The 20,061-nt window shown below is 41.1% G+C and overlaps 2 protein-coding genes across 3 annotated transcripts in view; both read left to right on the plus strand.

Moving 5' to 3' along the window:
- Positions 1-5,927: 5,927 nt before the first annotated feature.
- ngly1 (N-glycanase 1) lies at positions 5,928-16,989 on the plus strand. The gene is made up of 12 exons (XM_023975133.2): positions 5,928-6,098; positions 11,623-11,737; positions 11,914-12,150; positions 12,447-12,609; positions 13,454-13,673; positions 13,912-14,033; positions 14,336-14,481; positions 14,756-14,866; positions 15,176-15,352; positions 15,610-15,801; positions 16,108-16,285; positions 16,528-16,989. The coding sequence occupies exons 1-12, from the start codon at positions 5,998-6,000 to the stop codon at positions 16,707-16,709; spliced, it is 1,944 nt and encodes a 647-aa protein (XP_023830901.1). The 5' UTR covers positions 5,928-5,997; the 3' UTR covers positions 16,710-16,989.
- Positions 16,990-17,991: 1,002 nt separating this feature from the next.
- The window catches only part of LOC111955011 (DNA topoisomerase 2-beta), a 42,378-nt gene continuing 40,308 nt past the window's right edge, over positions 17,992-20,061 (plus strand). For both annotated transcript variants that reach the window (XM_023975024.2, XM_023975025.2), the window contains exon 1: positions 17,992-18,490. In XM_023975024.2, the coding sequence (XP_023830792.1) occupies positions 18,449-18,490 (42 nt within the window). In that variant the 5' untranslated portion in view covers positions 17,992-18,448. The remainder of the gene's footprint in view (positions 18,491-20,061) is intronic.

Raw genomic sequence — 20,061 nt, forward strand, 5'->3', positions numbered from 1 at the left:
GATGTTGTTTTGTTTCTCTGCTATCTCTGTGGAATAGAAAAAAAACTATAATAAACAGTTTAGCAGTATAACTCATTCTTGACTCATACCTACCACCAATCACGTCAATACAGTGCGGTATGTAGGTAGTACAAATGCTATCATATCCACCAAGGTAAAGTTGGTTTTATATTCACACATTCGGACATTCAACAGACATTCATCAAACATTCGCCAAAATAAAATAAAAATTGTAAAGAATCAATAACTTATTCATTGATTGTCACAGATACATAAAAATAGATATGGTTTATTCTATAAATGTCTACCACACTTTTACAACCTTTGTTTTGAATAAAAGAATCCAGTTTTGATTTGATGGAAATACATAATCTTTCAAATGCAATTTAAAGCTGTATAAATCAATAACTAATTCACCATTTGTCACAGAAACATCAAACTAGATATGATTTATTCTATAAATGTCTAGCATACTTTTACAACCTTTGTTTTGAGTAGAAATTCCAGTTTTGACATGATAGAAATACATAACATCTATAAAATGCAATTTAAAGCTATATAAATCAATAACGTTTTCACTGATTATGACAGAAATACATACAATCTCAAATATTGCTTTTAAAGATGAAGAAATCTACTTCAGTGATTGTCTCAGAAAAAAGTGAAAATATGCATTTATTTGCAATTTATTTAATAATTTCAAGTGCAATGTGTTCTGTATGAAGTTGTACAATGTTTACAATCTTAAATTGTATGCCAAATCAATGTTTGCATTTTTAGTGCATGTCACGCCCTGACCGTAGAGAGGTTTTTATGTCTCTATTTTGGTTTGGTCAGGTTGTGATTTGGTTGGCCATTCTATGTTCCTTTTTCTATGATTTGTATTTCTGTGTGTTTGGCCGGGTGTGGTTCTCAATCAGAGGCACTGCATCTATCTTGTCTCTGAGTGAGAACCATACTATAGGATGCCTTTTCCCACCTGTATTGGTTGGTTATGTCTATGTGTAGTTGCATGTCAGCACTAGTTGTTTATAGCTTTCACGTGTTTTTGTTTAAGTGTTCTTCGTTTGAATAAAAGAAGAATGTATTCCAATCACGCTGCGCCTTGGTCTCCTTCATTATGAAGACGTGACAGAATAACCCACCCCCAAGGACCAAGCAGCGTGGAAGAGAGGACTGGACATGGGAGACATCCTGGACGGCAAGGGATCCTACACATGGGAGGAGATCCTGGCTGGAAGGGATCGCCTCCCATGGAACAGGTGGAGGCAGCCAGGAGAGAGCGAGGCAGCAAGAAAAGGGAACCAGCGTTATGAAGGAACACGGCTGGCAAGGAAGCCCGAGAGCAGCCCCAACATTTTTTTTTGGGGGGGGCACACGGGGAGTGTGGCTGAGTCAGGTTGGAGACCTGAGCCAACTCCTCGGGCTTACCGTGGCAGCAATGCTGTGACTGGTCAGGCCCCTGCTTATGGGGTGATGCGCACTGTGTTTCGGGCGAGCATTCACAGGCCGTGTGCTCGGTTCCAGCGTCCCGCATTGCCGGTGGAAGTGGGCATCCAGCCAGAACGGGTGGTGCCAGCTCTGCGGCTCGAGACCGCCAGTGCGCCTCCACGGCCCAGTGTATCCGTGCCTCGGCCAAGGAAGAGGCCTCCGGTATGTCTTTCCTCAGCCTGATGATCCTGTGCTGCTGCTCCTAGAGCGCAGGTCTCCTGTGTTCTCCCCAGGCCGGTGAGCTCCTGTGCCTGCGCCCAGTCCGGAGCCGCTCCAGAACGGCCTCCAGCCCGGGGCGCTCCAGAGTCGCCCTCCAGTCCGGGGCCCGCTACGAGGGTCCCAGTCCGGGGCGAGGGTCCCCGCTCTAAAAGGCGCCACCTAAGTGGGCCAAGCCAGAGTGGAGGGGGTCATGTCCCGCACCAGAGCCCGCACCGCAGGAGAAATGCCCACCCAGACCCTCCCTATAGGTTCAGGTTTTGCGGCCGGAGTCGGGGGGTACTTGGGGGGGTGTATTACTGTCATGCCTGACCGATAAGAGCTTTTTATGTCTATTTTGGTTTCGTTCACGGGTGTGATTTGGGGATGAGCATTCTAGTTCTTGTTTTCTTGATTTGTGTATTCTGTGTGTTTGGCCGGGTGTGGTTCTGAGACAGCTGTCTATCGTTGTCTCTGATTGAGAACCATACTTACGGTTGCCTTTTCCCACCTGTATTGGTGGGTTATTGTCTATGTGTAGTTGCATGTCAGCACTAGTTGTTTATAGCTTCACGTTCGTTTTGTTAGTTTGTTTAAGTGTTCTTCGTTTGAATAAAAGAAGAATGTATTCCAATCACGCTGCGCCTTGGTCTCCTTCCTTTGACGGACGTGACAGTGCAACAGTTCCACATTGTAAAGTAGTTACAAGGCACAACAGTCATTTATTTATARGTCTCTAATTTAACAGTAAAGAGGCCCCTTCCAATCATTTTCTATTTTGGCTTTGTTGAAGTCCTTTGTCATCCCCAGACAAGCTGATTGGTACCATCTCTGGCACACAGAGTATTCTATCTGCAGTATTAAAAACATAAAACAGTGTTTTGTTTATTTACATGTAAATTACAGTTCTGGAATACCCAAATTCTGTTACATGCTTTTGCAATTAGGACCATTTTCAAATTGAATTGGATTTTTGTTCAATTGCTAAATTGACTTTAAATGACATGCATTTGACCACAACCCTGACTGAAGCACACATAACTGAAATGTTAATCATCGTTGAGTATTCAGGCAATATAAATCATATAGTATGATGAAAAAGGTATCTCACATCAATGTTGTAATATCAAACATTACAATAATGGCAGTCTTTGAAATCCAAATCAGTTTAATCGTCACTTGTGCCAGATACGTGTACCTATTGCTGTCATAGTATGTATCTGGTATCTCTCACAGTATAATAATACAATAGAGTCATGATAATAGAGCATTAGAGCAATTACAAGGATAACCCTGATTAAAAAGTTAAGACAAAGTTTCATACTTCTAAATGTCTTGAAGGATGAAACTACATGAGTTTTCATAGCCTACTGTTATATTACACAGACAAACCCAGTTGGTCAGATCAACATTTTTCTGATGCAATGATGATGCAAAGCACACATTGAGCAGTCTTGCTTCACATTGAAGACTGGAAAAAAAGAGGACCACATTTTTATGCATTTAATGACACATTTATGCATTTAATGACACATTTAAAGATGCTTTCTGGAACCCTTAGTTCTAAAGGTTCTGCTTCAAAGACAAAATCTGTCCCTCACAGTTGTTCTCTCACTGTCTGTGCTTTACCCCCTTCCCACACCCTGTAGCAAAGGGTTCCTCAAAGATCGTCTTTCTGCTTTACATGACCCATTGGAGCCAAAAGTTTACCTCGAAAAACCCTAGTCAACCTTGTAAGCTACTGTCTGAGAAGTCTGAGAATTTCTCTCATTTTTTCTGTATTTCCTGTATTTCCTGTTAGCCTAATGCAGAATAAAAATAACACCTCCTAGTGGCCAAGACATAAAAATAGCAAAGCTCCATGAGATCACCATGTGGGATTTAGAAATATATGTAATATTAATTACAATAACAACAGTATGTACATCAAACCTACATCAAAGTACATTAAACCGCCAAAAATGTATTTTCCAGTATCAGTATTTCCRTTTTCAGGCTATTTTCCTGAGATAATAGATTCAACTGTTCAACACTTACAGCCAAATGATTAATACCCCGGGTATTCCCGAGAACACATTCTGGAAAGTCTATAGATTGAGTGGTCACTTTATTAAGTACAACCCACTTTGCASCTGGAACAGCGTGAATTCAAAACTGTTGATGCAACTGGGAAAGGAGATACACTGTTCAAGTTGGAATTATTAAAAAACACTTATGGAACTTTTCTGAGTTACAAAAGACCATCACAGACTGTGCTGTCATTTTGTACATTCTAAAGTTCAAACAAACAGTAAGAAAATAACATAATACTTCTCTGCATGCTTTAGTGTCTAGCAAGCCAAGACCACGGGACTTGGTGTATGTAGGAGCAATTTATTCTTTGTGAATAGGGTGGTGAACCTAATAAAGTGTCAACTGAGTATAGCTATCACAAACAATTCCTTTTGAGCAGTGTCTGTCTGTTATACGTTTGATCAATGAGTATAATGGTAAATCTGATCCCCAAGGTCCTCATAGGCTCACTTGGATATATAGAGTTGGAGGTAAATWAAAAAAAAGATGAAACTAGGACATTAAAACACTGGCAGAATTCTTTCATCCACATCCATTCACATACAATATGTATTTTAAAGTATAAATACCCTTCTAAGACCACTGTCTTTCTGGACGTTTTAAAAGGTTTGCAAATAMTTCTTTCTGCAAGGAATATGATTTGAAAGGGATATGGTAATACCTATGTAGGTGACATAGTTTCAACACTGGTATAATGTGTGGTAGTTGCACACCTCCCTGCTGAATTATGTAGAGCTGATTTGGGCCAGCTGATCTTTTTTGTCATGATCTTTTCTGAAAGAACACATTTTCACATAYGCTTTATGCTAGCAGTTTAAGAGAGAAAGAGAGCAAATAGCATAGGGACAACCTGGTTGAAGTCCTAGTCTTTAATGGTTAGTGCCAGTGGATTGCAGAGGGGTTCACATACAGTTCAGAGGCAAATCATAATGTATACATTTAGCCCAAAAACCAAACATGTACCATCTACTTCTTATATTAGTGCTTTTGTTTGTTATCCACCCTCTGGTATCGCCCAATACGAATGCTAGTTATATACAGTATATACGTATGTTATGGTTCACTCTTAGTTTTCATTATCTCCACTGTGGAATGTCCATGTTGATCCTCTTGGTTGTCTTGGTCCTCTTGATCCATCCACCTGTCTTTTTTGTTAGTCAGGCCTGACCCCTTCATCCCATAGTTTTTCCCTGTAATCTATTTTAATACGACTGAAGATGCAGCATTTTCTGCCAGGCCCCTTCTAATAGGGTATAACAGACTCGTTAGAACTTTGACCGCACGCCCTCTAGACGGACTACATGCCCTCTATCAAATCAAAACTGGAATTTTTCCTCAAAACAAAGGTTGTAAAASTATGCTAGACATTTATTGAATAAATCATACCTAGTTTAATGTTTCTGTGACAAACGGTGAAATAGTTATTGATTTATACAGCTTTAAATGGCATTTGATAGATTTTATGCATTTCTATCAAGTCAAAACTGGAATTTTTCCTCAAAACAAAGGTTGTAAAACTATGCTAGACATTTATAGAATAAACCATATCTAGTTTTATGTTTCTGTGACAATCAATGAATTAGTTATTTTAAATGGCTTTTGGCAAATGTCTGATGAATGTCTATTGAAAGTCCGAATGTGTGAATATAAAACCAACTTTACCTCGGTATCATATCCTTACTGCTCCAACTGTGTCCCTGGACCCAGGCTGTCAATGACTGATCCCTCACCAACACGACAACATAACAGGCTATTAGCGTTCTAATTTGTCCAACTACGAAATACACCTCCCTGAATCATCTATTTGCCACTTACCACGTGAAAGCGATGATATATTATGTCATTATATGTCTGAAATCCTCTGCAAATGTCAAATGTGTCTCGCTCACACACTGGCATCCAAGCAAGTGAGTTCATTCAACGGGGATACTATCGTATTGCCTGATACCATACATTGAACATAGAAGTGTAGATTACAATTTATATACAACAGAACAATGTAAATTAATGTATACATTTGGGAAATATTGATTTATGGATGTCATTACCATATTTTACATAGATTTTTGAATAGTTTTTCTTTTTAATATTCGTGATTTGTTCAGGCATTGCAATGGCAGCTATTTGGATTATTTACTTGAGGTTGCTAGCAGCAATGAAATCGTCGTTCATATAGCTAACGTTAGCTACCCTAYTGAGTAAAATACGTCCAGGGAAGGAGGTTGTAGCAGAGAGGACATGGCTGGGTCTCAAGGATTCTCAACACTATGCGAAAATTCGAATGAAGTGTTTCTAGACGTCGCGAAATTGTTGATCACCTATGCCGACAACATTCTTAGGTAATAATGTATTTGTGCTTGAATGTAAGCGGAAAATATTGCCTAGCTAACTTTGCTAGTTAGCTTATGATGCTAGCTTCCTTACTAACTAGCTTAGATTCTTTAGCTCATAGCTAGACATTATGCAATGTCATCTTGTTGAAAAGAAAATGGAAATATGAGGCGACTACAAGCTACTGAAACGGGAAAAGCTGTCATCCGCTTGAGTCGCGAGCACTTGTTACATTGTAYCGGCATTTATTTTTCTCTTGGAAACGATTGTAACAAATGAACTACTTGTCTCTAGCTCAACTTTATCTCATGCAGCTGCTGAGTAACGTATGAAAATTGCTTTAAAGGAACTCCAAGACCTGCCTGTTCTTTATACCGACATAACATACAATGCCTTGCAAAAATATTCAGACCCCTTGCCTGTTGGATTTCATCACAATTTATTTTTAAATTGAAAAAATAATTGTCATCGACACAATCATGTCTAAGTGGATTTCATTTTATTTTAATAAAATGTAATAAATAAAATATAGTCGTATTCAGCTCCCTAAGTCGATACGTGTTAGAAAAACATTTAGCATCGATTACAGCTGTCTTGGGTAGCTGCAAAATGCAGAATTTGCTCCTCCATTCCCTTGTTGGTAAAATTGTAATTGTTCGCCTAATTTCAGTTTGACAAAACAATGTATAGTGTAGATAATCATTGTACCATCTCTAAACCGCTGTGAAATATATTTGCAATAACCTAAAATATTGTATTTTCTGCTTTATTTAAGATAGTGTACAAAACCGAAAGTAACATACTGACCGCTCCCATTGCGTGCGCAAGCGTTGCAAAATAAATGWACACATGCATGTTATTCAATCATTGCGCCAACGAGCGTCTGCGTTGCCAAGCGCTAAATGCGTTACCAAGCGCTAAAACAGAAGTCAGTTCTATTTGTGACACGTTGTGCAAGTCCTGCCTCTCCCATCTCCACATTGGTTATACCCACTTGGGTGATTGAAAGATGAACTGAGGTTGGTTGTTGTGGTAATACTATGAAAGTTAGATTCCATTCGCCATATAAATTAGTGATCACGACACGCAGGTTGAAATATCAAAAACTCTGACCCAATTATAGTAATTTAGGGACAAGTCAAAAAGCACTAAACATTTTTGGCAATTTAGCTAGCTAGCTTGCAGTTGCTAGTTAATTTGTCCTATTTAGTTAGCTTGCTGTTGCTAGCTAATTTGTCCTGGGATGTAAATGTTTAGTTGTTGTTTTACCTGAAATGCACAAGGTCCTCTACTCTGACAATTAATCCACACATAAAACAGTCAACCGAATCGTTTCTAGTCATCTCTCCACCTTCCAGGCTTTTTCTTCTTTGAAATTTATATGGCGTTAGATGCCAAACTTTTATAGTATTACCACGACGACCAACCGACCTCAGTTTGTCTTTCAATCATATCTGCTTCTATAAACCAATGAGGAGATGGGAGAGGCAGGACTTCGTCACAAATAAAACTGACTTCTATTTTAGCGCTTGGCAACGCAGATGCTTGTTGGCGCGTGCGAGCGAGCAGTGTGGGTGCAATGATTGAATAACATGTATGTGTACATTTTATTTTTGCAACATGACGCGAGCGGTGTGTGTGAGATGCAAAACAATTGTGATCATAGAAATAGAACCCTTAAAACAGATCTACCACTTTCTTTCAATGAGTGACAGATCTATAACTAATTTCTATGTTAATTTGGTCGGTCCTCCAAAAAGTTARGTATTGCAGCTTTAAAGTTATGGGAGTTGTCTTGAGTCTTTTTGGGGTAAATCTCTACTCGCTTTGCACACCTGGATTGTGCAATATTTGCCAATTTTTATTATTTTCAAAATTATTCAAGGTCTGTCAAGCTGTTGTGGGATCATGGCTACACAGCAATTGTCATGTCTTGTCATAGATTTTAAAGCAGACTTGCCAAAACTGTAACTTGGCCACTCCAGAACGTTCACTGTCTTCTTGGTAAGCAACTCCAGTGTAGATTTGGCCTTGTATTGTAGGTTGTCCTGCTGAAAGGTGAATTCCTCTCCCAGTGACTGGTGTATGGCAGACTGACTGAAGCAGGTTTTCCTCTAGCATTTTGCCTGTGCTTAGATCCATCCCATTTCTTTTTATTCTGGAAAAACTCCCCATTATTTCCCAATGTCAAGCATACCATACCATGATTCAGCCACCACCATGCTTGAAAATAAGGAGGCAGTTACTCAATGATGTGTTGGCTTTGCCCCAATCATAAGGCTTTACATTTAGGCCAAATTATGTATTCCTTTGCTGTGTTTTTGTTGTTGTTGCAGTATTACTTTAGTGCCTTGTTGCATACAAGATGCATGTTTTGGAATATTTTTATTCTGTATATTTCTATTATTTNTATTTATACATATATTTGTTTGCCTTCACCTCCCTTATCTCACCTCACTTGCTCACATTGTATATAGACTTATTTTTTTTTTCACTGTATTATTGACTATATGTTTGTTTTACTCCATGTGTAACTATGTGTTGTTGTATGTGTCGAACTGCTTTGCTTTATCTTGGCCAGGTCGCAATTGTAAATGAGAACGTGTTCTCAATTTGCCTACCTGGTTAAATAAAGGTTAAATAAATAAAAATAAATAAAAATTGGTTATACCCACTTGGGTGATTGAAAGATGAACTGAGGTTGGTTGTTGTGGTAATACTATGAAAGTTAGATTCCATTCGCCATATAAATTAGCGATCACGACACGCAGGTTGAAATATCAAAAACTCTGACCCAATTATAGTAATTTAGGGACAAGTCAAAAAGCACTAAACATTTTTGGCAATTTAGCTAGCTAGCTTGCAGTTGCTAGTTAATTTGTCCTATTTAGTTAGCTTGCTGTTGCTAGCTAATTTGTCCTGGGATGTAAATGTTTAGTTGTTGTTTTACCTGAAATGCACAAGGTCCTCTACTCTGACAATTAATCCACACATAAAACAGTCAACCGAATCGTTTCTAGTCATCTCTCCACCTTCCAGGCTTTTTCTTCTTTGAAATTTATATGGCGTTAGATGCCAAACTTTTATAGTATTACCACGACGACCAACCGACCTCAGTTTGTCTTTCAATCATATCTGCTTCTATAAACCAATGAGGAGATGGGAGAGGCAGGACTTCGTCACAAATAAAACTGACTTCTATTTTAGCGCTTGGCAACGCAGATGCTTGTTGGCGCGTGCGAGCGAGCAGTGTGGGTGCAATGATTGAATAACATGTATGTGTACATTTTATTTTTGCAACATGACGCGAGCGGTGTGTGTGAGATGCAAAACAATTGTGATCATAGAAATAGAACCCTTAAAACAGATCTACCACTTTCTTTCAATGAGTGACAGATCTATAACTAATTTCTATGTTAATTTGGTCGGTCCTCCAAAAAGTTARGTATTGCAGCTTTAAAGTTATGGGAGTTGTCTTGAGTCTTTTTGGGGTAAATCTCTACTCGCTTTGCACACCTGGATTGTGCAATATTTGCCAATTTTTATTATTTTCAAAATTATTCAAGGTCTGTCAAGCTGTTGTGGGATCATGGCTACACAGCAATTGTCATGTCTTGTCATAGATTTTAAAGCAGACTTGCCAAAACTGTAACTTGGCCACTCCAGAACGTTCACTGTCTTCTTGGTAAGCAACTCCAGTGTAGATTTGGCCTTGTATTGTAGGTTGTCCTGCTGAAAGGTGAATTCCTCTCCCAGTGACTGGTGTATGGCAGACTGACTGAAGCAGGTTTTCCTCTAGCATTTTGCCTGTGCTTAGATCCATCCCATTTCTTTTTATTCTGGAAAAACTCCCCATTATTTCCCAATGTCAAGCATACCATACCATGATTCAGCCACCACCATGCTTGAAAATAAGGAGGCAGTTACTCAATGATGTGTTGGCTTTGCCCCAATCATAAGGCTTTACATTTAGGCCAAATTATGTATTCCTTTGCTGTGTTTTTGTTGTTGTTGCAGTATTACTTTAGTGCCTTGTTGCATACAAGATGCATGTTTTGGAATATTTTTATTCTGTATATTTCTATTATTTTCACTCTGTCATTTAGGTTATTATTGTGGAGTTTCTACAATGTTGTTCCACCCTCATTTTTCTCCCATCACAGCCATTGAACTCTAGCCATTTTAAAATCAAGAATGACCTCATGGTATTTTGTTAATTTAACCTTCATTTAACTAGGCAAGTCAGATAAGAACAAATTCTTATTTACAATGACTGCCTACCCCACCCAACTCTGGGCCAATTGTGCGCTGCCCTATGGGACTCCCAATCACGACTGGTTGTGATGCAGCCTGGAATCGAACCAGGGTGTCTGTAGTGACGCCTCTAGCACTGAGATGCAGTGCCTTAGACCGCTGCACCACTCGGGAGCCCATGGTAACATCCCTGAGCAGTTTCATTCCTGTCCTGCAGCTCAGTTCAGAAGGACAACTATCCTTGCTGTGTCTGGGTGGTTGAATACATAAACAAAAGCATAATTATTATCTTGACCATGCTTAAGGAGATATTCAATGTCTGATTTTGTTTTTAAAGTTAACATTTTTAAAAACTTTTCCCCCTTTTTCTCCCCGGGATTTCGTGGTATCCAATTGGTAGTTAGTCTTGTCTCATCGCTGCAACTCCCATACGAACTCGGGAGAGGCGAAGGTCGAGAGCCATGTGTCCTCCGAAACATGACCCAACCAAGCTGCACTGCTTCTTGACACAATGCCCGCTTAACCCGGAAGTCAGCTACACCAACTTGTCGGAGGAATCGCCGTACACCTGTTGACGTGCATGCGCCCGGCCGGCCACAGGAGTCGCTAGAGCGCGATGGGACAAGGATATCCCTGCCAGCCAAACCCTCCCCTAACCCGGACGACACTGGGCCAATTGTGTGCCGCCCCATGGGTCTCCCGGTCGCGGCCAGCTACGACAGAGACTGAACTCGAACCAGGATCTATAGTGGCACAGCTAGCAACTGCGATGTAGTGCCTTAGACCACTGCGGCGCTCAGGAGGCCCTGATTTGTTATTATTACCCATCTACCAATCACTGCCCTTTTTGATGCTTTTGAAAAGCTCCCTGATCTTTGTAGTTAAATTCAATACTTGACTGAGAGACCTGACAGATGTTGTATGTATGGGGGACAGAGGAAGGGTTAGTCATTCAAAAATGTCAACCCGTATTATTTCACACTGAGTCCATATGATTTGTTCAGCCAAATTYTATTCCTGTGCTAATTTAGGCTTGCCTAAACAGAAGGGCTGAATAGTTATGCAACAAATTCAAAATTTTAATTCATCTTTAAAAAAAATAGTTTTTCTTCCACTGACAGAGTATTTTGTGTGGATTGACAAATTACAAATAAATCCATTTTAATCCCACTTTGCATCACAAAAAGTTAAGAAATTCACYGGGTCTGAATACTTTTGCAAGGCACTGTGCATCCAATACATTTTCACTAGCTAAGATATTTGTGAATGTCCTTGCAGGAATCCCAATGAAGGCAAATACAGGTCTATTCGAATAGGGAACCCTACATTTTCTGCCAAACTCCTTCCTATCAGAGGGGCAGTGGAGTGCCTCTTTGAGATGGGCTTTGAGGAGGTAGGCTACTGTTGTCATCCTTATTCTAAAAACACACTGATTGAATGTAATTGAAATGTCAAGAAAGATGTATGCATGACTGCCTTTGAAAAGTTCTACATAAGTAAACATGCCAGAAGCCTAGATGCATGTCTTTTGGGATGCATTTTTATCTGGATGTCTCCCTCTCTCCTCAGGCTGAAACTCACCTGGTGTTCCCCAAGTCTGCCTCTGTGGACCAGCTGAGGAGAATCCGGGAGTCCATCGCTGCAGAAAGGGATCAGAGACTGGATGTGGGTCAGCCCCAACAGTCTCCTGTGACAGCAAGTGCCACTGCCCTAGCCTCAGCTCCAGCCTCGGCAGCAGCCCAGGGTCCACCTGTTACTGCCAGCCTGGCAGCTAGACAAACCCCTGCTGCACAAGCACCCTCCTTGGTAAAGCTTGAGTCTTGTGTGATAATTTCTCTCCGATACACTTTTGTATTTTTTATTTGTATTTTATTAGGACCCCGTTAGCTGTTGCAAAAGTAGCATATCCTCCTGGGGTCCAAACACAACATGAAACATAATACAGAACATCATTAGACAAGAACAGCTCAAGGACAGAACTACATACATTTTCTTACTTTGTCAGTAAACAATTGCATCCCTTCAATTGAACTCTCATCTCTCTCTCACCCSCCCTCTCTCCCTTTTTAATCTATCTCCCTCCCTCTGTTTCTGTTCATCAGGAAAGCAGTATGATCTTCCTGACCACCCTCCAGTCTAACTTCCAGCATGTGATGGAGTATGAGAACTCAGAGCTACAGCAGAAAGCTTTAGGTGTTATACCACACCAGCAGCTGACCACCACAGCCAAGGAGAAACTACAGCAGGCCAAGCAGGCCGATCCAGGTAACACCAACCCCGTAGTTCAGAGTTCCTATTCAGGTTTAACCTCGTTCCCATTCTCAATTGCTATTGTCAGTTGGCAGATGAGATGAATTCCGGCTAAACCAGTTCTACTGTGCTTTATAAACGCTGGGTGGATTGCAACAAAGATGTTGAACTTTACATGGTGCACCGTGTTGGTACAATTTTTCTTAAAATAAGCTTGATTGCAATGAAAAACTCACAACAACAAACCAGTGATTTGGCTGATCTTCAGGGGTGCAAACTAGTCACCTTTCGGAAAATAGGTGACGTACGTGATTTGTTTAGATCCAATGAGAAGTTTGGGGGTGGGGGGGCTTTGGCTGACTACTGGCTGTATGTGAACGAGTGATACGCATTTGGAGCAATACTGGATGTATCCAAGGCTTAGCTAATCGTTCACGTAACAGAATGCAGCACGTGACTGAAGAGAGAAGAGACAACCAATTTGCTAGTTACAACAGCATCAGTGCTCGCTCTGGAAAGAGCGTGGAGCGGTAAATCTGTGGCCAATGATGGTTGCAATTGAGATCAGCCGTGCGGCTAATTTTAGCACTTATTGTTGGTTTAACGAGACATTACCTTGTTTTAGTAAGATGGCCAATATTAGCTGCAATAGGCGTAGTAGTAATAATAATAATAATAATAATTAAAACGACAAGAACACTTGCTACCTCACTCCACACAGAAGGTGCATGAATAAAGGAGCAAACTCTTCAGAGCTTGTAATCAAACAGTTGATGTTTATTGTATTTCTGGATGTCCATGAACTTTAAAGACATTTGTTCTTGCTTTGACCTTATTCCTTTCTCTCTCCGGTCTTCAGATTGCAACCTGAGTGAAGAGGACCTACTGGTGCTGGAACTGCTCCGCTGGTTTAAAGGGGAGTTCTTCTCCTGGGTGGACTGCCTGCCGTGCAACCACTGTGGGGGTCCAACCCAGTCCTCAGGCCCACTGGCCCCTTCTACAGACGACCTTCGATGGGGAGCCCAGAGGGTAGAGAACCATCACTGTCAGGCCTGTAACCACTCTACCAGGTTCCCCAGGTGGGTTCAAAGAGTCAGTGTTTTCTCTATCATTATATATCCCACCTGTTTCAAAGATGAGCTGGAACATGGTCCTATGTGGCCAGTTGGTAGGACCGTGGTGCTAACAATTCCAAGGTCGTAGGTTCAATTTCTGCAGGGATTATTATTAAAAATGTATGCACTCACTACTGTATGTCACATTGGATAAAACATCTGCTAAGGTACAAATTAAGACATCACTCTCCTCCGTGTGCAGGTACAACAACCCTGAGAAGTTGCTGGAAACCAGGAGAGGGCGCTGTGGGGAGTGGGCCAACTGTTTCACCCTGTGCTGCAGAGCCCTGGACCTGGAGGCCAGGTATATCTGGGATAACACAGGTACTGTAACACTCTATTCATTCATGTTAAAGCACAGAAGCTGTTACAGAGGCTCTACTAATTAAGACTGGTTCAGGAGGGGATCTCTCGACATGTTCCTGTTCTGTGTTAGTGTGACTGCTTTCCCATTCTCTGCTACTTTCCCTGGAGAGGTTTATTGACTACATGGAGCAATTGGCTCCGTGGCGGTTTATCCTATTCTATTCTCAACTATTTCTAACTGGCCATAACTGTGCATCTCCGCAAATACTGTATGGCAGATATGTCGTTAATATGTTATCCTGTTCCTTGTCCTGTCCCAGACCACGTGTGGACGGAGGTGTACTCTGCCTCTCAGCACCGCTGGCTGCACTGTGACTCCTGTGAGAACGCCTGTGACAAACCTTTGCTCTATGAGATTGGCTGGGGGAAGAAACTAGACTATGTTCTTGCTTTCTCCAAGGACCAGGTGAGGAACACACTCGCTCTCACACAGAATGTACATTTTGAAGGTGCCGGAGAGAGTAGTTGGCGTTTCCCACTGAAAATGCCTTGTTCAAACACAACGCAATAGTGAGCATTCACTTAGGCCCAATCTGTTAAAGTATGAAGAGATGCTTTACCTAATCTCTTCACCCATGCTTAGCTTGATTACACACACTTCAGAATCAAATGAGTCAATAAGTCTCTAGCTGTGGCTTGTAGAGTTTTCAGGATGTTAGGAGTATGTTGATGTGCTGCAGGTGGTGGATGTGACCTGGAGGTATTCCTGTAAGCACCCAGAGGTCCTGTCCAGACGGAACAAGGTCCAGGAGCCCTGGCTGCTATACACCATCAACGGGCTCAATGCTGTGGTAGGTTCACCTCAGACCTCCACCACTTTTTAACCTCATATATTCATCACCAAACCCGTGTCTACWTATGTGTAAACGAATATAGTGCTTCACGTGTTATGAGCATATATGTTATGCAATTTGTGTAGAGAGACCTCTCATCTGGTGAGGTAGATTGTAAACATACAAGCAACAGCCCCTCATCCATGTTGTTCAGGGTTTGTCTATAGAGGCACCAGTCACTTTACCCAGAGCCTGATAACATTCCTGTGTGTTCATCTGTAGAGGGTAGAGCTCAGTCACCCATCACTTTTCTGTATTCATGTCCAGAGGCAGCAGTCCCTGAGCTCTGAGAGGAAGAAGGAGCTGTTAGAGAGACTCCTAGTGGAGCTGGTGGAGTTTATATCTCCTAAGACACCCAAACAGGGTGAGCTGGGAGGACGCAACTCTGGCTCCCTGGCCTGGAGGAATGCCCGCGGCGAAACAAGACCAGGGACTACCCCATCGGTGAGCTATACAGCTGTGTTACTGAGTCAAATAACTTGTTACTTCCTTGCATCTTTGTGGACCCACTGGGACCACCGATACGAAAATGTATGCATGCATGACTATAGTCGCTTTGGGTAGAAGTATCTGCTAAATGGCGTTGTTATTAATAATAATAACTGTAATGGTCCTTTGAGTCAGATAGGAACAATTGTCTTGTAACAATGGGGGAAACGTCTCTTTTTAAATGAATGTATTTGTGTTTCTCTCTCTACCAGGCTGCTGCAGCAGAGTTTGTGTTTGTTCCGACTGAGAAGGAGAAGAGTGGGAGAGTATTCCATCTGCGGTACAACTCCACCAAGGATCACTACTGCAGGGTGTCCAATGACAGTGAGGACATCCAGGGCTGGGACAAGACTTTGTGGAGGAAAGAGTCTGTCTTCAGGAAGCTGGAGAATGACTGGCAGATGGTTAGTTTTTATCCATGATATATCATAAAAGACAAGCTGCAATGCTCTTATTGATTCAATCTAGTTCTTATATTGACACATCAATGGGATACTTTGTTGCTTTTCTGTCTTTTTAATATTGGTCAGTCTTTGATCGTTAATTCAAGGGCATTACTTTTTTGCAGAACCAATAATAAAGAAGTTGCCTTTATCAATATATCCTAACTTTGGATATGTTSCTTCTATAAGATGTATGTATCGCAACTGTAAATGTTTCCATATTTATGCTGTCTTTTTCCTGTCAGTAAATGCGCTCTGTCCTGTCAGGTATATCTAGCTCGTACAGAGGGCTCATCGTCAGGGAAGATCAGTTGGAAGTTGGACTGTGCTCCTGTAAGGATGAAGATAAAGACCGTCTCAGTCAGAGCATGCAGCCAGACGTTTCACTCTGGAACCGTCCGCTGGGGTCTGCAGTCTGGACAGAACACCACAGAGTTCTCAGGAGGTTGATGGATGATTGATAGATTTGTCTGGTTTATGTGACCCATCCCTTTCACGATTAAGTTGAAGCCTTTTTTCAAATTAACTTGAAGTGCTAATTGTATACTTAGTGATTTGTAAATGTAAAACGGATATATTATGATTTGATTATCAGGTATGCTTTGCTTGTGCACTTAAATTATATATTTTTCTTCTTTATCCTGCATAACAATGGCTAAATGTTTTGTCATGTTTTTGAACACCCAGATGGGGAGATGCATTTGCTTCAGGGCCTTTCGGGATCCTCTGAGTTGGTCGTGGAGGCGGAGCTAGCCGGAGGAGAGGGCGAGTCGTCATGGCAACACTCCCAGCTGTTCCGGCGGAGTTTGAATGAGCCGGAGGAATCCTCGTTGGAAATCTTCGTCGAGATGGAGGAGGAGGATGCTTGATGATGGAGACTGCATTCGATGGCGATCGCTCTGAGCAAGGCGCTGCTACGTTAATCTTCATCGCGTAATGAGTAGTTATATTTGGGATGCAACATGCTGTATAGATCAGTGATTCTTCTCAGTGCCTTGCTCAAGATCAGGGGAGTCAAACTCATTCCATGGAGGGCCTAGTGTCTGCTTTTTTTTCTTCTTTCAATTAAGACTTGGACAACCAGGTGAGGGAAGTTCCTTARTAATTAGTGACCTTAATTCAGCAATGAAGTACAAGGGAGGCGRGAAAATCCACAGACATACTGCTCTCCGTGGAATGAGATGGACACATGCTCAATATGATCACCTTGAATACACCGACTCTGTACATAGTCATGTATAGTATATTCATATGCGTCCTGGCGCTTATGAGACAAATGACGGGTTAGTAGTTTGGTGATGATGATGGTTGTGGGTACAGGATGGATGGTCGGTCAAGTAGTCCAATAATCCTTTGGGATCTGTGTGTCTTGAATCAATAATCTTATATTGATTACAGATCTTGTAATGATGCTGGTTGGATATTTACTGCCAGGAATGTAGCAAGACCCAGACCCAGCTTCTGTATGACACAAAAGCCTCTTATCTAGACTGTCTCTGCCCAATGAGGAGTAACTTAATCCTCTTGGACCCCTTGGGAGCATATGGTGTCCAACATGGCTTTCCACCTTAAAGGGGACTATGGATCAATATGGCCTGGCTGCAACCCCCTGCCATAACAAGGTTCTGGCTCCTGGACATAGGAATATGACCTATGAGCCTGAAGTCCATCTGATTTGGATTTTCCACTTGTCTTTTGAAGAAAGCAATATAATATCTGTGTGTAATTGTTGTATGTAATGTTGAATGGACCCCAGAAAGCAATGTAACTATTGATAGGTTTTGATGTCTGTATCCACTTATGGTTATGGATATACAGGTATTCTATATTTTATTTGTGGTGAATGCATGATGAAGACCTTTGTTAAAATATTTTAACTACAACTACCTTGCAGAAATATGAAAAGTGTTAAAATATGTCAATTGTGCAATCGGTATAATAAAGAATACATTTTTTTGATTAACTGGTTTCATGCAGTCTATGGACAACATGGGTTCCTAAGTAAGAAAAAGTAGTACGGTCGGTGTTTCTACTACCACCTACTGGTTAGAAATTTCAAGTACATGATGGGACATGTTATTTTTTTTTCTTCCATTGGCTGAAGTACCGGCTCCTCGAAAAGCGAGCACCGGATTGGTGGGTTCCGCTGTGGGGGATTGTCGCCTTGCGGATGGTGGAACCTGACGGAGGCAGGCGGCGGTGTTATTATTTGTGAATGAACATTTTGGTATTGATTTACAGCCGTATTTTAAAGTCATTTTATTTATACAGTATTTCAATTTATTTTGTACTACATTACATTTTGTGGAACTATTTAACGTCTGGATTTTGTACAGTAATTTATACACATCGGCAAGTAGCACGCAAGCGTTGACGATTTCAGGCCTAGTTCTAACCACCGCTCGTCGATTTTAACAATAGCCGCGCTACAGTCCCCCATCTTGAACTATTTTGACAGACATTTTATACTTGTACTGACACAGAAAATAACCGAATGGGGTCCGTTAACTGAAAGCATTCCTGAGTTTATGGACTATATTGTATGCCGGACTTTTCAGTATTTTATCTGCTTAGTAGCATCACTCAAATTTAGGGAAACAAAAGGAAGATGTCCAACGGCGCAGCAGGAAGTGGGGGTCTGACTTGGGTGGTAAGTTACTATTTTGTTATGTTGCATTACTGGACATGTTTGCTTTATCGATTCAGCTAGCGTTGATCATTTTGCTGGGATGCACGAGAGAAATTCCCCAGTTTCAAGAGCTGGATATTTGTAAAATGGCCAGTGATAACTAAACAGCAGCTAATACATTCCTTTAAACTATCATGCGCCTATTCAAGATGGGCCATGATTTGGGATATTCATTTAGCTACGATTGCCCGACACATACAATCACAGATTGGTCCACCAACGTCAGATACATTGTTTTCTTTTATCATGTCATTCGGCAACATTGCTTTTTTGTGAGTGAGCCACTTGGCCAATGGCAATGCCCCAAGAAGTTCTTTGTTGCAATACACGTCAAGTGTGATTGATAGTCAGTTTGCATATTTTACATGCACGCCGTTTGAATATAGAATCTTGAAGGTGTCTCAAATACCGTTATTCGTAGGTAGCCTAATCTATATATATAAAAAAAAATTATGCGAAATATACCTTAAATGTATTTGCACGACATTTGGTCAGCTAACGTTAGCTTTAGCAGCGACCAGCCCGTAGATACGGCAGCACAATTTGGGACCTGTGTAAAGCTAGCCACAAGGATTAGCCACAATAGTGGAATTTGCGGTTTTCCTTCTAAATAAAAGTCCCCCATTTGAAAGTGATTCAAACGGATATATAGTGGAATCGTGACATATTTGGACTAGATAATGCTAAACAAAAGACATTAGTTAATTTGACAAAAATCTGTTGAAATCATACTGTGGATGTATTAGACCTTAGAATTGCATCGGGGGCATACTTGCATGCACTTGCATGCACTGTAGAGCCTAACCTATGGATTTTGCACCCATGAAATGGGGTATTGGCCTGACACTCACAGAACACAACTGTCTCTGGTAAGTTAAAATGTATTTATGCATATCGGGTAGGGTGGGAAAGCCACAGATCCATTTCGGATCAGGTACAACTTTTTGGACCCTTGAAGACCTCTAGCTTAAAGCAATGAGTGATGTATTTGAAGGGCAGCGGTGCATTTTGAACCCACAACCTCTGTTTTTCAATTGGTTCTTCAGAACAGCACCGGTCTGTTTAATTGAACATTGTATTATGTTTTTTGGGTCTGATTGCAGCTTTGTTTTCTATTTTAAAAAAGTTAGAAAATAAAATGGTGACAATTTTCAAATAAATGTCACACCAAAAATGAGCGTAAACAACATATTGGGCCATATTATCAAGCTGGTGTGTTATTTAGCAATAAGCAATTATCACCTGTAACCCAACTGATGCAGTATAGTTGCTATAAATAAATAGATGGGGTTGCCCATCTGTATTTGTGCTAATCATTAGCTAGATTTATATATTTTTTTATTTAACCAGGCAAGTCAGTTAAGAACAAATTCTTAATTACAATGACGGCCTAGGAACAGTGGGTTAACTGCCTTGTTCAGGGGCAGAACGACAGATTTTTACCTTGTCAGCTCGGGGATTCAATCTAGCAACCTTTCGGTTACTGGCCCAACGCTCTAACCACTAGGCTACCTGCCGATCAGTGCCTCCCA

The sequence above is a fragment of the Salvelinus sp. IW2-2015 genome, linkage group LG30 (assembly GCF_002910315.2).
Source record: "Salvelinus sp. IW2-2015 linkage group LG30, ASM291031v2, whole genome shotgun sequence".
Classification (NCBI taxonomy): domain Eukaryota; kingdom Metazoa; phylum Chordata; class Actinopteri; order Salmoniformes; family Salmonidae; genus Salvelinus; species Salvelinus sp. IW2-2015.

Coding starts and splice junctions, on each gene's coding strand:
- ngly1 (XM_023975133.2), top strand. CDS start 5,998: ATGGCTGGGTCTCAAGGATTCTCAACACTATGCGAAAATTCGAATGAA. Junction 15,353..15,609: donor GACCAGGGACTACCCCATCG/GTGAGCTATACA, acceptor TCTCTCTACCAG/GCTGCTGCAGCAGAGTTTGT. Junction 16,286..16,527: donor CACCACAGAGTTCTCAGGAG/GTTGATGGATGA, acceptor TTGAACACCCAG/ATGGGGAGATGCATTTGCTT.